The 19572-nt window shown below is 32.7% G+C and overlaps 3 protein-coding genes and 1 pseudogene across 4 annotated transcripts in view; all 4 read left to right on the forward strand.

Moving 5' to 3' along the window:
- The window catches only part of LOC107636081 (stilbene synthase 3-like), a 61782-nt gene that overhangs the window by 6601 nt on the left and 35609 nt on the right, over positions 1 to 19572 (forward strand). The gene's annotated exons all lie outside the window — the stretch shown is intronic.
- LOC107638908 (stilbene synthase 1) lies at positions 652 to 2683 on the forward strand. Its single transcript, XM_016342307.3, has 2 exons — positions 652 to 916; positions 1479 to 2683. Exons 1-2 carry the CDS (start codon positions 739 to 741, stop codon positions 2468 to 2470), a joined length of 1170 nt encoding a protein of 389 aa, XP_016197793.2. The 5' UTR covers positions 652 to 738; the 3' UTR covers positions 2471 to 2683.
- Positions 4640 to 6338, forward strand: LOC107638912 (stilbene synthase 3-like). The gene is made up of 2 exons (XM_088485297.1): positions 4640 to 4817; positions 5141 to 6338. The coding sequence occupies exons 1-2, from the start codon at positions 4640 to 4642 to the stop codon at positions 5311 to 5313; spliced, it is 351 nt and encodes a 116-aa protein (XP_088341423.1). The 3' UTR covers positions 5314 to 6338.
- Positions 5578 to 6338, forward strand: LOC148566690 (stilbene synthase 3 pseudogene; annotated as a pseudogene). The gene has a single exon (XR_015881094.1). The product of XR_015881094.1 is annotated as a stilbene synthase 3 pseudogene (transcript).

Consider the following 19572-nt stretch of genomic DNA (forward strand, 5'->3'; position numbering starts at 1 on the left):
AAAAATTTTTATTATATAATTGGATGCATGAAATAAAAGAAAGGAAATCTTTTACAAAAAATATAAAAAAAGATAAAATATCTATATTTCTTACAACAAATAAAACACGTTAAATACCACAAAATTTTATTTTTTTTTAATGTAAATTTTTTTAAAAAATTCTTTAATAATATTTTCATGTTAAATGCAAGCTTTCAAAAATTAAGATATTTTTAACCAACCAAATTAAAGTTGACTGAAAAGAGAGAGAGAGAGAGAGAGAGAGAGAGAGAGAGAGAGAGAGAGAGAGAAATAAATACTTTATTCTACCAACCACAAAAAAATGGACCCATACATCAATTACTAAAGACGAAAAGATCTCTAAACAAATATGCCGCCAATCTGGTCCGCCATCCACACAATATCATGAATTAAATAACACTAAAACTACACAATATGTAAGTAACATGATACATGCACAATTAATCAATCAAAGTCAAAGCAAAAGAATACTTCGTTTTTGAAGTTAACTAATTAAATAATAATCATTGTCACCATTACGACACTTTGAGTTAGCACGTTTTCAATTGAAAGTTCCAATTCACCCATTTAATTCCACATATGCCCCTACTCATGCATATAAATATTCCCCTTCTCCCTGCCTAAGTCTTCACCAAAATACAAAGCACATAGCTAAAGTTTGCTCTCCCAAACAACATAGCTAAGCTTTGTTGTCCCAAAGAACACAGCTAGGAAAAGATGGTCGCTGTTAGTGAGATCCGCAAGGCTCAAAGGGCAGAAGGCCCTGCAACGGTACTGGCAATTGGCACAGCAAATCCATCAAACTGTGTTGATCAGAGTACATATGCAGATTATTATTTTAGAGTCACCAACAGCGAACACATGACCGATCTTAAGAAGAAGTTTCAACGTATTTGTATGTATTTTTTATTTTTACTTTTGTTTTATTTAATATTTATCAAAGTAAAATTTATTATTTTATTATTATATTAATTAATACACAATATATAACATATCATATCAAACAGTAAAAAAAAAATTTAGTAAAGATAAAAAAGTGAAATTGTCATGCATATTAGTTTCATTAAAAATATTAATAAACTTGTACAACGTATTGGGTAAACTCTAATAATATTTTAAACTATCATTTTATTATTTCACCATAAAGGATTTAGGGAGAAATGAGAATTATTAGCTATTCAAATACAAGGTAAACGTAAAGAAAAAATTTTGTCCATCGTCAAATATTTTCATAAATTTAAACACTGATAATTAAAACAATGAAAAATATAAACCAACTTATATCCTATAAAAATTGGGTTAGTTTAACAAAATTATATACAAATGAAAATTTACATACTTTACGGTCACCATTTAAATTTTCATAATTAGAAATAATAACTTGTTCAATACATATATTTACCATTTTTGAAACTTCATCAAGGATATTGATAGATGTGAATTACATATTATTACAGGTGAGAGAACACAGATCAAGAACAGACATATGTATTTAACAGAAGAGATACTGAAGGAGAACCCCAATATGTGCGCATACAAGGCACCGTCGTTGGATGCAAGGGAAGACATGATGATCAGAGAGGTACCAAGAGTTGGAAAAGAGGCTGCAACCAAGGCCATCAAGGAATGGGGTCAGCCAATGTCTAAGATCACACATTTGATTTTCTGCACCACCAGCGGTGTTGCGTTGCCTGGCGTTGATTACGAACTCATCGTACTCTTAGGGCTCGACCCAAGCGTCAAGAGGTACATGATGTACCACCAAGGCTGCTTCGCTGGTGGCACTGTCCTTCGTTTGGCTAAGGATTTAGCTGAAAACAACAAGGATGCTCGTGTGCTTATTGTTTGTTCTGAAAATACTTCAGTCACTTTTCGTGGTCCTAGTGAGACAGACATGGATAGTCTTGTAGGGCAAGCATTGTTTGCCGATGGAGCTGCTGCAATTATCATTGGTTCTGATCCTGTTCCAGAGGTTGAGAATCCTCTCTTTGAGATTGTTTCAACTGATCAACAACTTGTCCCTAACAGCCATGGAGCCATCGGTGGTCTCCTTCGTGAAGTTGGACTTACATTCTATCTTAACAAGAGTGTTCCGGATATTATTTCACAAAATATCAATGATGCACTCAGTAAAGCTTTCGATCCACTGGGTATATCTGATTATAACTCAATATTTTGGATTGCACATCCTGGTGGACGTGCAATTTTGGACCAGGTTGAAGAGAAGGTGAACTTGAAGCCAGAGAAGATGAAAGCCACTAGAGATGTGCTTAGCAATTATGGTAACATGTCAAGTGCGTGTGTGTTCTTCATTATGGATTTGATGAGAAAGAAGTCACTTGAAGCTGGACTTAAAACCACCGGAGAAGGACTTGATTGGGGTGTGCTTTTTGGTTTTGGTCCTGGTCTCACTATTGAAACCGTTGTTCTCCGCAGCATGTCCATATAATGCGCTTAATTATATATCTCTGCATATATGCAATTATGTTATTTTTTAATAATTTTTTTTTACTCTAAAATAAGATTCTAAATGTCTCATATTCTTAGATGAGTGAAAAATTAGACAAAGATGTCTAAAGTTAATTCGTTATGCGAAGATTCAATATCAAAATTTGTAATTGTTATTAAAAAATATATCAAATTCTTTTCAATTGATGAGCAACATGACACATACCAATATTTGGGTTGTAATTTTATCTAAAAACAACTATAAACACCTTTGTATGAGGTTCCATTAAGATAAAGTTTAAAGTATTAGGTATGATAGTACAAGGCTTGATGTTGTATTATGTTTGTAAGTTTTTATATTATCGCTCGTGTGTTTGATGCCTCTCATATAATTATCTAATAATGTCACTTTTATTGTCTAATTTTTAATATGTTGTCACTTGATACAAGATTGAATATAACAAAATTAATTTTATTGAAAAAGAATACTCATGTTATCTTATATATTATTCATGTTATCTTTTATTGATAGTTGATTTTGATTTGTTAGATTAGTTTGTTCGTGTTTTATTTTTTATTTAGAGAATTTTGATTCTAATTAATATACTGATTTTTAAGGATTTTTTTATTCTAAATATATGAGAAAAAAATGTGAGACGTTAATTTCTAAAAAAAAAACACGATGCTAGTTTGTGTGGTAATATAAAAGAAATGGTGAAATGTGTTTTATGGGTAAATATTCACTTTTTTTTTTCCGTAAGATATAGTGTACCTTAACCATCTTTAAACTTCAGCAAAGTCTCCACTCATCAAGAAAAATAGACAGTAATAATAACTATATATTTTATACTATTAGTATTATCCTTTCATTACAAGAAAATCACTCATTCAACAATACTTTTTTAAGCTACATTTAAAAAGAGTAGCCTATTCATAGAACTAGAATAAGACCCACGCGATACGTGGGACGGTAATAAATATTAGAAATTGCTATGTTTTATAGAATTAAATTAAATATGTGTAAACTAAAGTTAAATTTGAAAGGTGTTTTATTTAAAATAATTTGTAGTACAAAAGATTTGGATGTTAGAATTGTACAAATTAATATTTTTATTTGGTAGTTTGATTTTGCATTTGCTTTTGTTGATGGACTTAGTCTTCTTATGTAGTGCTCATCCTCTTTTTTTTTATTGGTTGTTGTTAGAGTTGTTGCTTTCTTCTTTCTATCGTAGATTCTTGTGAAGGCATATTCTTTATGAATTGTTGAATTGTATGCACTTTCTATTGTGTTATTTGTTCCATCTTTGCATGTATGTTCTTCTTCCGAAGATGTGTCTTGAATTTGTATGATTTTCTTTCTCCTTAATCTCTTGATGGGTATGTGATCTTCGTCTGATGATATTAGTGTTGGCGAAGTTGGTTCCTATAATCAATGAATAATTTAAATTAGAAATAAAAATGATGTCTTGAATAAGTGAACTTTTTCTAGAGTATTACTTGTTTTATTTGTTGTAATAATGGGTGTTGAGGTTCAGTGTATTGTTGAAAATCTTTTTTGAGATTAAAATCATTTACTTTGACTTCAAATATAAGTGTAAGGTTGCACAAGTTTTTCAATTGGGATGTTGTTTCAATGTCATTATTTTTCTGGAGTGTCATTAGATTTGAAGCAGTTGTGCCCAACACTTTTTTTTCTTCGCCATCAAATAGTACAAAAATTGTTGTAGCACTTTGATATGAAATAAGTATTGGGTTGGTAACTAATAATTTGATAGATGAGATTATGAAAAGTATATAGGGTTACCTTATTGTTGGATATTGTGGTGTTTGATTACATGTGCCACAAATGTAGTTGTCTCATTTTTATCTAATATAATCATTTCTAAGCAAAGAGGTTCCTCTTCGTTTGTGGTTGTTAATGTTTTTTACAGACGAATCATGCAAATTTTGATAAACCAATTGTCTGTTTGTTTAGTAATATTGTCCAAGGAATGATACTTCATTAAGTAAGTTTGAGATGTTATGTAGTTTGGAAATAAATTTGTCGTGCTAAATATTCCCCTTCTCCCTGCCTAAGTCTTCACCAAAATACAAAGCACATAGCTAAAGTTTGCTCTCCCAAAGAACATAGCTAAGCTTTGTTGTCCCAAAGAACACAGCTAGGAAAAAGATGGTCGCTGTTAGTGAGATCCGCAAAGCTCAAAGGGCAGAAGGTCCTGCAACGGTACTCGCGATTGGCACAGCAAATCCACCAAACTGTGTTGATCAGAGTACATATGCAGATTATTATTTTAGAGTCACCAACAGCGAACACATGACCGATCTTAAGAAGAAGTTTCAGCGCATTTGTATGTATTTTTATTAATTAAGCGTTTTAGCTTTATTTATTTAATATTTATCAAAAAAAATTATCGTTTTACTTTTATATTACTTAAAACAGAAAATTAACATATTATACAATATATTATATTCACTGATTGATATAATAATAATAATAACTATATAACATTATTTCCATAATTATAAATTTATATAAACTATATATTCAAATGGTATTTAAAGATTTAAGTCACTACAAAAATAACTCAAGAATAACATTATTACTATATATATCATTTTCTCAACTTTATCAAAGGTAATGATGGATGTGAATTACACATTTTTATTTCAGGTGAGAGAACACAGATCAAGAACAGACATATGTACTTAACAGAAGAGATACTAAAAGAGAACCCTAACATGTGCGCATACAAGGCACCGTCGTTGGATGCAAGAGAAGACATGATGATCAGGGAGGTACCAAGGGTTGGAAAAGAGGCTGCAACCAAGGCCATCAAGGAATAGGGCCAGCCAATGTCTAAGATCACACATTTGATCTTCTGCACCACCAGCGGCGTTGCATTGCCTGGTGTTGATTATGAACTCATCGTACTCTTAGGGCTCGACCCATGCGTCAAGAGGTACATGATGTACCACCAAGGTTGCTTCGCTGGCGGCACTGTCCTTCGTTTGGCTAAGGACTTAGCTGAAAACAACAAGGATGCTCGTGTACTTATCGTTTGTTATTAGAATACTGCGGTCACTTTTCGCGGTCCTAGTGAGACAGACATGGATAGTCTTGTAGGGCAAGCATTGTTTGCTGATGGAGCTGCTGCGATTATCATTGGTTCTGATCCTGCGCCAGAGGTTGAGAAGCCTATCTTTGAGCTTGTTTCGACCGATCAAAAACTTGTCCCTGGCAGCCATGGAGCCATCGGTGGTCTCCTTCGTGAAGTTGGGCTTACATTCTATCTTAACAAGAGTGTTCCTGATATTATTTCACAAAATATCAACGACGCACTCAATAAAGCTTTTGATCCATTGGGTATTTCTGATTATAACTCAATATTTTGGATTGCACACCCTGGTGGGCGTGCAATTTTGGACCAGGTTGAACAGAAGGTGAACTTAAAGCCAGAGAAGATGAAAGCCACTAGAGATGTGCTTAGTAATTATGGTAACATGTCAAGTGCATGTGTGTTCTTCATTATGGATTTGATGAGAAAGAGGTCCCTTGAAAGAGGACTTAAAACTACCGGAGAAGGACTTGATTGGGGTGTGCTTTTTGGCTTTGGTCCTGGCCTTACTATTGAAACTGTCGTTCTCCGCAGCGTGGCCATATAATGCACTTAATTCTGCATATATGCGATTGTGTCATTTTTTAATAATTTTTTTCCTCTAAAATAAGGTCCTAAATGGCTCATATGTTATTAGATGAGTGAAAAATTAGAAAAAGATGTATAAATTAATTCTTTATGCAAAGATCATTCAATATCAAAGTTTGTAATTGTTAGTAAAAAATATATCAAATTCTTTTCCATTGAGCAGCATAACACATGCTATTATTGATTGGGTTGTAATTTCATCTAAAAACAACTATAAACACCTTCGGATGAGGTTTCATTAAGATAAAGTCATAAAAGAATTAGGTATGATAGTACAAGGCTTGATGTGTTATGTTTGTAATTTTTTATGTTATCTTGTACACATGTGTTTGAACTTTGAAGCATCTCATATAATTATGTCATAATGTTAGTTACTTTTATTGTCTAATTTTCAATATGTTGTTATACAAGCTTAAATATAATAAAATTAATTTTATTGAAAAAGAATACTCATGTCATGTTTTCTCCTGTCTCTCAAAACAAACGCAGTCTATGTGACCAACTGACCATTTTGTTTAAACGTAACCCCCCCTTCCTCTTCCCGGGTTTCTAATTTAAGACTGATTGCACTGTGCACAACATTTCAAAAGTATATGTCTCCTATTCTCAATCATATGAAACCGTTAGAGTACACAGCATTTTTTGATAGGGTTGGTAATTTTGATTTGTTAGATTAGTTTGTTAGGGTTTTGTTTTTCATTTTTAGAGAATTTTTATTCTAATTTAAATATACTGATTTTTAGGGATTTTTGTATTTTAAATATATGAGAAAAAAAGTGAGACGTTAATTTCTAAAAAAACGAAGTGCTAATTTGGTTCGACAAAACTTTGGAAGATCAATTTGAATTACGTATGTGAAATTTGATAAATTATTTTGGCTATTTACTCCTAAAAAGTTATACAATGTGTCGTTGTATTTATAATTTTTTTTATATTAACAACGGAACTTAAAATCCAAAAAAAGAATAAATTAAAAGACAACAATTTTTGAAAATGGGATGCCGATAAAATCATCATGAAGACGGAGAGATACAAAAAAGTAAATTAAAAATTTACAGTATTCATACTAAAGTAATATATTTATTGATATCTCTTTTTCTAAAATTTAGCTGGTATATGTATCTGTGTTTTGCACAGAATAATACAAAAATATATAGGCATTTTTTAAAATTTTTTAAATAAAAACATACATAGTAACTTTTATTATAAAAATTTTATAAAATTAATTAAATTTAAATTTTAACTATTTACAATACTAAAAATAAGAAAATCAATGCTAATGATTTTTTATTTATTTTTAAAGTATAACAATCACTCATTAATAATAATATATAGTTTGTGATTAAATTAAAATATTTATATTATAATTCTATCTTTTTAAAGATTTCTTTTCAAATAACATTATGGGTTGAATTTGTAGGTTTTTTCTCATGATTTATGAGTAAAACTTTCAAATCCTCTTACTCTAATTTTAAAACCGATTTGAGCAAGTACAATTTAACATGAGATAAAAAAAATTTCTTGAATTACCTTTTTTGTTATCATATCCAAAGAAAGTATTATGGAAAACTATTTTTGTTAAAATCTACTTAGAATAATTGTTTTATATTCTAGTAACATATTCATTCTTGGAATTAAAGTAATATGACCAACATTGTCACTTGTTAAAACTTACCCATATATTTTGTCTATTCTTGAGTTAAAGTAGCTGTATTTATACCTAAAAACGGTTTTATATTTTTTTTTGTTAGTTTAACACTTACTAAAACTGCTAAAGATAAGATGAACGCACAACACTACAAGAAAAACGCTGAGTACTGTCGGATTCTTCAAATATATCCGACGGCAATGAATTCACCGTTGGAAACGACTAGACGATATAAATCTTGCTGGTAAATGTTTACCATTAGATTTATTTCGTCCAACGGTAATTACTGTCAATTACCGTCGAATTTTGCGACGAATTGCCAGCTTAGGAAACCAATTGGTTACCGGTGAATTTTTCTAATGATAATGTTGGTGCCAAAAAATTTTGTTTCGCTCCATGTTACCATTGGATTATTCCTACGGTAATTCCGACGGTAACGTCACTTTTTCGAATTTTAAATAAATGGTCAATTTTAATTTTAAATTTAAATTTTTTCATACAATTAGTGGTCAATTCATAAATATTGGATAATTTTTATTTAAAATAAATAAATAAATAAATAATACAACGTGTAAAATAAAAGTCAGGTACACCAAATAAATGTATGAAACAATAATACAAAAACCTAATATCTACATATCCAGGTAGTCATCGTCATCAGACAAAAAAATTGATAAAGAGATTAATGCCGATTTAGAATTTCTCAGTAGAAAAGAACTTCGTTGCAAGTATAGTCCAAATTGACAATTAAACTCTAAATCAAAGTTTAAATATAGGTTGTCACTAAGTCAAACCAATATAAAAAAATCGAGAGTATTTAAACCTCGGGTCGTTCTCCCTAGAAATTGCAATCAAGTGCTCAATTATTGGCTATAAGGGAAAAAAGGGGTTTGATGGTAATTGAAAAGAAAATTAAAAGTTAAGAAAGTAAATAAGCATGCAAGGGAATTAAAACTCAAAGCACGTAAATCAAAAATGGAATTTAAATGGAAAAAAAAACTCTTTGCAAGGGTTGAGAATTAAAGATTCCTATCCTAGTCATCGACCATAAACATGGTAATTCTGAAGAATTAATCCCAATTAGTCAACCCTAACATCGAGGATAAGTCAAAAGGGCATAATTGATCTCAATCCACAAATCCTAATCAACTCACTAATTAACTTAGTGAAATGCTAGCGTCAGTGGAAATGGCCCTAAGTCAGCAGTGCAGGAGGCGGTGACGATGTCCATGTGCCACCAGCATTACCGTTGCCTCCAACAGGGTCGATGCTAGCGGTGCGTATCTGGGCCTGGTACACCTCCATCGGAGCCTCCATACGTTGCGTCCACTTCAGCAACTCCTTAAACTCCAGCCTGAGCTCATCCGTAGACGATGCGCGGGTGAGGATTTCCTGATACCTCTCCCAATAATCGTTAAGCTCCTGAGCATGCTGGTGAAGGCTGCGTTGTAGCTCTTGCACCTGGAGCCTCAAATCCATGCCTTCCTCAGGTAGGACAGCTCGACTGGTGGCGGAGCCTGATGATGGCCTCAACATCGAGGTGCGGAGGCTGCTGGCGAAGAATGACCCCATCCCGTATACGTGGTTCTTGTACGGGGAAGAGGCGGTCTCACGTAAAACCGCATCGGGGTCGTCGATTGAGGCCGCAGATCCATTGACGACGTCCTCCCCACTTTGCTGAGACTGTTAAATCGCGGTCTCCAATCTCTGTGTGTAGGACTCCTATACAATTAACACAAATTACTGTGTGATTAGTAAGCCAAGACAGATATACAGTTAATATCTAATAATTTCATAGCAGAAGATAATCAAACGTATGTTTACTTACATAATAGTCCTGAGACTGCTGATCAACAAATCCCGTTTTGTTCTCCTTCAGCATGTGGGTGTACTTGAAGGTCTCTGCCAATATGGCCCCGCAGTCTAACGCCTTCAACTTCACAAGTTGCATTGAAATACAAAATTATTAGGATTCCTAGTAATGATATGAAAAATAGATAACATAACGAAGTTATTAACAATATTAAGGAACTACATACCAGCCTGGTCTTCGACTTCATGAAGGTTGCTGAGCCGCCGGTGTACTTTGACGACCTCTCCGATGTCCTGTTAGCTCGGTTGGAGAGACGCCGATGCCTGAACCCCGCATCGGTCTCCCAATGAGTGAACATGCCCTTCTTTACCTCCGGTTGGATCCAGCGCATCCGCTGGTCCTGGCCATGGCGAACATCATCCAACATCTACTAGAGCCGCCGACCCATCCTATAGTCAAATATCTTCCATATGGTCAAGTCATGCTCAGCATCCTAAATGAAGTGCAGTTGCAACAAAGAAACTTTAAATTTAGTTAGACGGGATAGAGGATATAAACTAGATAAAAATAATTAAAATAGAAATAATGAAAGTAATTACCGCCCATTTCTCAAACCAGCGCTTCCTGGTCTCAGCGGGGATCTTCGTGTAACTAGGCCAGAACTGGTCATACATCAACTTGATGACATTCGTCATCTCCTGAGTACACCTGTTCGGGTTCAGTAAAAACCTAACAACAACCCATAAAAAGGAATCAACCTAAATCCACTAAATATGAATCAATTTTCAGGAAATCTCAGTAATAATAGGAATCATAATCAATAAAACTAGAAAACAATAACCAATAGTATTTTAAATCAACCTAAATCCACTAAACAGGAATCAATTTTTAGGAAATCTCAACAACAACATGAATTATAATCAATAAAACTAGAAAACAATAACCAACAGCATTCCTAATCAACTTAAATGCACTAAACAACAATCAATTTTTAAGAAATCTCAGCAACAACAGGAATCATAATCAATAAAACTAGAAAACAAAAACCAACAACATTCCAAATCAACCTAAATCCACTAAACATGAATTAATTTTTAGGAAATCTCAGCAACAACAGGAATCATAATCAATAAAACTAGAAAATAATTACCAGCAGCATTCGAAAGTAACCTAAATCCACTAAACGGGAATCAATTTTTAGGAAATCTCAGCAACAACAGGAATCATAATCAATAAAACTAGAAAACAATAAACAGCAGCATTCCAAATCAACCTAAATCCACTAAACAAGAAATCTCAGCAACAACAGGAATCATAATCAATAAAACTAAAAAACAATAACCAGCAGAATTTCAAACCTAAATCCACTAAACAGGAATCAATTTTCAGGAAATCTCAGCAACAACAAGAATCATAATTAATAAAACTAGAAAATAATAAACAAGAAATACATGAGCATTGAACGTGATACTTACCCCGTGCCGCCATCAGGCCAAATGCGCAACCGTACAATGGTAGGTGGTAGAGCGGATTTAGCTGCTGCCTCATTGCCGTGGCTGGACTCGGCGTCGTCGTAGATGCGAGTTGCTGAGCGGTAGGAGATGGCGTCATAACCGTGGACGGCAGTACGTAGTTGTGGTTAGGGACTATGATGAACGGCTAGTCTACTAAAACCGCAACATGTGGCGTGACCGGGTTAGTCGGAGCAAAGGGAGAAGATCCGGAAGTCCTGAGGGTACTGGAGGAAACCCTCCCTCTACCCCGACCATGGCTGCGACCATGACCGGCAGCCTAATTCGCAATATCTCTATCTGTCGACATGTCTGCAAATAACAGTCATCAACATAGCAATTAATGCAATTAGACAATTCCAAACACTTCAACAATTCAAGACCTAATATATTGAATCTAACCAAACTTAATCAACCTAAGTTAACCAAGATTAGAAAACTAACACTAAACTAACTTTGAAATTGATTCAAAATTGAAATTGAAATACTAACCAAACCTAAACTAAATTAAACTGAAATTAAACAATTAGCAAATAATCTCAGCAACAATTTCTCAGCAAAACAATTATCAACTCGGAAAATAACAAAATTAGTGAATCCTAAACACTTGAACAATTTAAAACCTAATGTATTGAATCTAACCTAAATTAATCAAACTAAATTACAAACCCTAAACAAATTCAAATTACAAACCCAAGAATCATAATAGCATGCTTAATTACCTATGAACCAAGAGAAATCCTAATAAAAAAAATTCTAATTTTACTCTAAATAAACCTAACAGAAAAAAGTAGTTTAACTAAACCAAATTAATAATGAAAAATTAAAATCTAATTAAACCATAATGAATTTAAAATAGAGAAGATTAAATTAGGAATTGACAAAATTTTAAAACCAACCTCAGAGCAAGAAGGGTGGAGCAACGGTGGAGATGCAGGTTGCAGCAGTGGAGGTGGCTCGCCGGAGTGTGCCTCGGTAGAGAGAGTGGCGGATGTCGCAGTGATGGAGGCTTGACGTCGCAGTGGAGAGAGCGTTGAGCGCGAAGGTTCTGGCTCGCTGAGAACGATGGAGCGGCGGCGGCAGCGACGGTAGGGGGCCGAGAATCGGCGGCAATGGTGGAGGCAGTGATGAGAGAAAGGGTGGAGATGTAAAGAGAAAGGATGAAATTCGAAATGGGAGAGAAGAAGGTTCAAGCTATCATTTAGGGCACGTTACCGTCGGATTTACCGTCGGACAAATCGACGGTAACGTTTTTCGTGTGCCTAAAACGCAGCGTTTCACTAAACAAGGTTACCGTTGTATTTACCAACGGTAGTGGTGCGCGCCATAATTTCCTTTTCTCCTGCCACATATTACTGTCGGAACAACAATTTTGATGATTATATTTGACGGTTACGAGTTCATAGCCATATCCGGCGATAAATTCGACGGCAAACTCGTTGCTAATGTTCTCTAAATCCAACAGTACTCAGCGTTTTTCTTGTAGTGCAATATCTTGTCCTAACTCGTTTGAAATGATAAAAAGAATTTGTGTCTAAAGTCTTGAATTGTCCATACCTAAAATAATAATTCATGATAGAAATAGAAGAGATACTGATTATTCAAAAATTGAAGTCGATTTTTCCGTCTAGTACAACTACTTTTTCTCCAAGAGGAAAATCTTTGATATGTGTAAACAAAATCAAGATATCACTCAAGTATTTATCAACTACTTTTATGAGTTTGATTTTCGCTAACAACATTGTTTGAGGATAGTCGAGTTAGATCTTGAATATAGAATCTTCAATTACATTTGGTAGTATTGTGAATCTTAAGTGTACCACATATTTCTATTATGAAGGAGTAAAGATGCAGTAATATTAATTGAATTAAAATTTAGTGCATTTCACCCTTTGAGTAAATTTTAACTAAAATTAATTTTCAAAGAAATGATGTTGTCGCACCCGTGATCATAAATAAAGTCAAAACCCCTTCTTACGATACACAATCGTGATAACTTTATCAAATGTGTAATTTCCTTTTTAGATGTGTTACAAAGATCAATGTGGTTGAGATTATTTATTTTAACTCATTCCTCTTAAAGTTTAGTTCTCCTATAGCTATTTTTTCAGATAACAAAGAACTATATACTTCAGTTGCTAAAGACATAAGATGATAGTCTTTTAGAATTTTATCACAAGATTGTGAAATTTTATCTAAATCAAATAAGTAGAACTTCTTAATCTCATTATCTTACATGGTTAATTCTACACATAATATATAATAATGTTAAAATTCAATCAACTTAAAATGATCAATATAATTAAAAAATTATATTTATTATAGTTAATAAAATTCATCCTTCATGTTTAGTACTATTCTTTATTGATATAAAATATCATTAAAAGCTCATGCCAATAACTATTACTATCCTATACATGTTTTGGTCTTGAAAAATTGTTGGAAGGTAATCAAATGACAAACAACCTCGTGATATGTGATATTAAGGCCTATGTACTTGCTTCATTATTAGCATCATTAAATTCTCTATCCTCTTGTATTAATCCAAAAGAAAAATATGCATCCGTATAAAATTATAAATAGCATAGAATATTGCTTTGTATTATCCTTATGTCTTGAAAATTCATACATTTTTTTAAAAATATTTAAGAGAAATTGATGGTAAAATCTTTAACATTTAAAGAAACATCAATTAGCATTAAACTTCTCAAATATTTATGTGGCAATTACATATGCATATAAAATAACACTAAATTATAGTAGCTAGCTAGAAGTTACCTGAATCACAACTAAAAAATTGCTTAATATAGACAGATTTACAGACAGATTTTGTCTTTATTACAGACAGATTTTTAGTTATCGACGAAATTACCGACGAATTTCTCAGGTACTTCCTGTTATATAAAGATATTCAAGCAGCAATTATGAATAAAAACTCATTCAACCAAGTTGTAAACTATAAATGTTAATATCCTTTTTTTTGTCAAACCTGTCTAGCAACCCCCAAAGATCGGAGCCCACGGTCAGCAAACTTAACAATAGTTGCATAGCCTTTCTCCTCACATCCTCTTTGCAGTTGCAGAGGTTCAATATCTAAACCGGGAGAAAAGAATATTGTTAAGTCCCCTGCACAAACATAATCAGCTGGTGCCAATAGCAAAATATTTTTACCTGCTCAGGAGCACCTTTGCTAGATCTATGCCAATTTCCATCAGATTCAATGTAAGTTAGAGCAGTCCTCTTGTCTCCAGGATTGAAAGGGAAAAAATAGACCTCCTTGATTCCAGCTCTTGCCTGCAAAATTTACATTAAGATTTAGAAATTCTTACCTTTAAATTCAACATATATTTTTCCCTTTTAATTTCTTATTGAAAAATCAATTTGGGAATATATTTACCTCCTTTGGATCAGCAAGCATACCAACAATTGCGGCATCAATAACATCTTGATTCTCAGTCCCATATGGAAGACCAAGTTAACATGGACACTAGTCTTCAATCGCTGAGACACTGTGAATCAATAAAAACCTAAACCCCAAAAAATTCAACCAAAATGAAACTAGTCAATGCATTCAGGAACCTTGATTTCACAAATAAGTTTATAAGAACACAAAATAAAAAACTGTAACCGTTACAAGTTCTTATCATAGAATAGGAAATAGAATTAGAGTTAGCGATGAAAAATAGGATAATATAATTAGAGTTAGTGATGGAATTGAATGAAAGAAAACAGCGATGAAAGAGAAAGGAGATTAGGGTTACGTGCACAGCTGAGGCAAGATCGAAGAGAGAAACGCAGCAACACGCGAAGAAGAGCAAGCTCTAGTGGCGAGATCGAAGAGAGAAACGCCAATTAAGGTTCAAAAGGGAGCGACGCGAGCAAGGCTGACAGAAGGGGTGCGACAGAGAAAAACCAGGAAGGGGTACGATAGAGCCTCGGTGCGATGGAAGTTCAGTGCAATGGAAGTTCGGTGCGACGGCGGTGCAAGGCTGATAGCGCCGTCGATGGAGCATTTAGAGGGGATGATTGTGGAGGAGCAAAAGTGTGGTTTGAAATGAAGAGGAGAACGTGATCCTAAATCTTTATTTTAATATTTCCGATAGAATATTTTAAATTATAGATATATTTTTTGTCTGTAATAATTTAATAAAATGCAGTGTATTTGTTCATTTAATTACAGAAGGATTTTTCGTCGGTAATTATATCCCACGAAAAAAAAATTAATTTTTTCGACAGAATTATTGACGGATTTTTTTCGTTTGTAATTTATGCTAATTCATTTTTCTACGTTTCCGACAAAAAATCCCTCGCAAAATCTGTCTGTATTTCCGTGGGATAAAATCTGTCGTAAATATCCATCTGTAATAACTAGTTTCTAGTAGTGTATATTAGTAAATTTTTTTTATATCATTAGTAAATGAAAAACCTTAAAATAAAAATTATAATCTAACTTAATATTTAACTTATTATTATTGTTTCACAAATTATAATATTAAATTCTCTAATCTCATCTTGAATATAATTTTGATTTGCATAAATTTAAAATAAAAAAAATTAATAATCTTTTATTTCATGATTCTTTGTATTGAATTTCTTGTATTCCATCTAGTTAAATATTTGTTTGAGATTGACTTTTGATTATTAACATTTTAGAATAGTGAATAACCATATTATACAATCAATGCAACTATAACCACAATTAGTTTTAAATTAATTTTAAAATTGAAAACAAATAAATAAAAATTCATTTTTTAAATTTCTATCTTCCTTTCTTAATTTCATTAATCAATCATAATTGAATTTTTAAAACGCCTTCTTTCATGTTTTATTAATTTGATTTGCATATAGAAATATTTTTAATATGTATTAGAACTAATTTCCTAAAACATAAAAATTAAATATTTATATTAATCTGAATTTTTTATTATATAAGTCATGATATGAAACTATATGCATGACGAATAAACGTCTCACTAAGTTAATTATAAAAATATAATTGAAAATACAATCATCATCTCATACTCTAAATTATAAAAATAATTGTATCACACAAGTTTATTAACCCAAATAGCTATTTACATTCAATCTCTTGCATCTATATATGCCTAAATAAATACACAAACGAAAGTAAAAAATTATATATGTAATTTACTTTAATCAAAATAAAAAAGAGAAGCGAACGAACACTACAATATTTTGGGTCTATGCCTACGGTTTTTTTGGTCACGGTAAAAAATCGTGACTAAAGATCCTCTATGGTCACGGTTTTTCAGGGTGATAAAAAAAAAGCTATGGTCACGGTTTTTTTGGAAAGGGTGACCATAGAGTATCTATGGTCACGATTTTTTAAAAAAGGGTGGCCTAAAAGGGTCTATGGTGACGGTTTTGAGGGGTGACCTAAAGGGGTCTACAGTCACGGTTTTTCAAAAAAGGGTAACCTAAAAGGGTCTATGGTCACGGTTTTGGAGGGTGACTTAAAGGGGTCTGTAGTCACAGTTTTGGGGGTGGCCTAAAAGGGTCTATGGTCACGGTTTTGGGGGTGACCTAAAAAGGTCTATGGTCACAGTTTTCAAAAAAGGGTGACCTAAAAGGATCTATGGTCACGGTTTTGGGGATGACCTAAAGGTGTTTATGGTCACGGTTTTTTACGGTGACAAAAAAGGGTCTATGGTCACGGTTTTTCGGTAGGGTGACCTAAAAGGGTCTATGGTCACGGTTTTGGGGGTGACCTAAAGGGGGCTATGGTCACGGTTTTTCAGAAGGGTGACCTAAAAGGGTTTATGGTCACGATTTTGGGGGTGACCTAAAGGGGTCTATGGTCACAGTTTTGGGGGGTGACCTAAAAGGGTCTATAGTCACGGTTTTGGGGGTGACCCAAAAGGGTCTATGGTCACAGTTTTTTGAAATGGTGACCTAAAAGGGTCTATAGTCACGATTTTGGGGGGTGACCTAAAGGTGTCTATGGTCACGATTTTGGGGAGTGACCTAAAAGGGTCTATGGTCATGGTTTTAAGGGGTGATCTAAAATGGTCTATGATAACAGTTTTGAGAGTTAATCTAAAAGGATCTATAGTCACAGTTTTAATCATTTGAATTTAAATTAATTAAGATTTTTATATATTTTTTATAATTTTAAATATTTTATATATTTAAAATTTAAAAATTTTAATAATTAAAATTTAATAAAAATTTTATGTGATTTACTTTAAAATATTAAAATTTTAAATTTAATTTTATAAATAAAAAATTAAGTTGAATATTATTAATTTTAAATTAAAAAGTTTTGTGCTTTTTTAGAAAAAAAAAACAAACAAATGTCAAAACCCTAAAACTAAAGAAGCTAAGGAAACCAACGCAGCCACACCCACACTCACCCAGCACCACGATCCTCTCCTCTCTAAAACTACACAGCATCAACGAACTAAACCTAGCCCCCAGCCATCTAGCACTGCAGCCCGCCCCCCGTAGCCATCGCAGTCTCTGTCGCTGTAATATCCCGTATTTTTGAAAATCTAAATATGAATAAATTGTGATTTTATCTTATTAAGTTTAAACTTTATAATTTTAGAAATTATTTTATTAGAAATAATTAAATAGATTCGGAGATAATTTTATTTTGAATCGATTAATATTCTTAAGTAATCTTATTATAATGGAATATTTTGTATAATTTTAGTAATTGAAAAAAATAGAAAGAATTGTAATTTAATTTAAGTAACTTTTATTACGAATGAATTACGGTTTATTTTATTAGTTTGAGCTTTTAGAGATTAATTTATTAGAAATGATTAAATTAATTTTTATAAATACTTTGAGTTTAAGTTAATTAATGTTTATGTAAAATTTTTATTATAATAAGTTATTTTATATAAATTAAAATTAAAGTTTCGATGATAGAAAAATAATGAAAGGTCATGATTTAATTTAGATAATTAATATTTTGAGTTTAAACTATATTTTATAAAATGTGATTAGTATGCTTACTTTATGATTAAATTAAAGATAATTATTTGAGTTCATTGATATATTGATAAATAAAATCTTACGTATTTTGAAAGTAATCTTTATAGTATTATATTTGATTTCTGAAGTGTTATTTTATCTCAAATATTTTATAAAATTATTATATTACTTGTCTATATTTTATCCTAATCCTAAAAATTTCTAATAAAAACCCTAATATCCCAAATTTCCCAATTTACTACCCTAAATCCCTAAACCTACGTTCATAAAGGGAAAAAGAGAGAAAGGGAAAACAGAGAGGGAGCTGAGGGGAAACAAGAAAATAGAGAAAAGGGAGAAGAGGGATCAGGGAAGCCAGAGGAGAGGGTTCGTGGTCGCCACTGTCGTTGATGACGGACTAGGTTGCGTCCTAGCTGCCGAAGCCGCCATCACCGTGACCTTGTTGCTTCGGGTCAACCATGTCTCTGCCTCTGATGAACCTTGTCGTGCCATATCTGTTGGAACTACTGTGGTTGGAGCTTGTTATTAGAGAAAGCAATTTGCTGCCACCATCTTTCAGTCTAGTCAGCATCATCCTTTTTGTTCCAGTTCCAATGCCAATTTTCTGTTTCTTAAGCCTGTAACACTTTCTTCTTTACTCTTCTATCATTTTGTTCATCCGTTATACTCTGTCCTAATTATAGTAGCATATGGTTTTGTTTTAGTTGTCAATTTATCTCCTGAGCAATCACAATTGGTGTTGAGGTCGTTGATGTTGCTGCTGTTATGCTATAGCTAGTCGCAAGAGTTTTACTACTGCGGGATTACGCTGAAATTGTCGCTGCTGCTGTGATTTCAAAATAAGCGGGCTTATCGTGGTCAATTCGTGTGAGTTCAGCTAATCGAGGTAAGGTTTAATTTAAACGGTTTTAATTTAAGAATACCCACAAAGTTTATTGGATAACTGCAAATAGGTATAATAGTTGTAAGTAATTGATTGATTATGCGAACGTTGAATTGTGGCTGAAATTGTGATTGGAATGGTTGAGATTGTGATTTGAAATTGTTGATTTAGTGCTATTGAATGATTATGTGGATTGTGAATTGTTTGACAAGTAATTGTTGTGAATGCTGAGTTTGATGGATTATATTGGTTGATTACTGTTGAGCTGGTAACTAAGTATATTATAATGGTGGTGGAATTGATTGTTGATTGTTTTGAGATTTGATTTTGAGAGGTATTAAAGCGGTTGAATTTTGAAACACTAAACTACTTGTTGAAAATCTGAGTTTTGAAATAAAACGGCAACTTTAAAAGTGAACCAGCAACTTAATAGAGATTGGAATGATATGAGACTAAAAGCTAAGCAAACTATAACAAGTATAGTTATTAATATTCAATTTTGAAGGTTTCGTATTAACTGGAGAATTAGTTATGATTTTTTAAAGTTGAATTATAAAATATGATTTTCTGCATTACTTTTA

This window comes from Arachis ipaensis, chromosome B4 (assembly GCF_059453495.1).
Source record: "Arachis ipaensis isolate K30076 ecotype BB chromosome B4, ASM5945349v1, whole genome shotgun sequence".
In the NCBI taxonomy this organism is placed as follows: Eukaryota; Viridiplantae; Streptophyta; class Magnoliopsida; order Fabales; family Fabaceae; genus Arachis; species Arachis ipaensis.

Excerpts from the sequence above, each read along its gene's own strand:
- LOC107638908 (XM_016342307.3), top strand. The coding sequence starts at position 739 with ATGGTCGCTGTTAGTGAGATCCGCAAGGCTCAAAGGGCAGAAGGCCCT. Across the intron at positions 917-1,478 it reads GAAGAAGTTTCAACGTATTT|GTGAGAGAACACAGATCAAG; the intron begins GTATGTATTTTT and ends ATATTATTACAG.
- LOC107638912 (XM_088485297.1), top strand. The coding sequence starts at position 4,640 with ATGGTCGCTGTTAGTGAGATCCGCAAAGCTCAAAGGGCAGAAGGTCCT. Across the intron at positions 4,818-5,140 it reads GAAGAAGTTTCAGCGCATTT|GTGAGAGAACACAGATCAAG; the intron begins GTATGTATTTTT and ends TTTTTATTTCAG.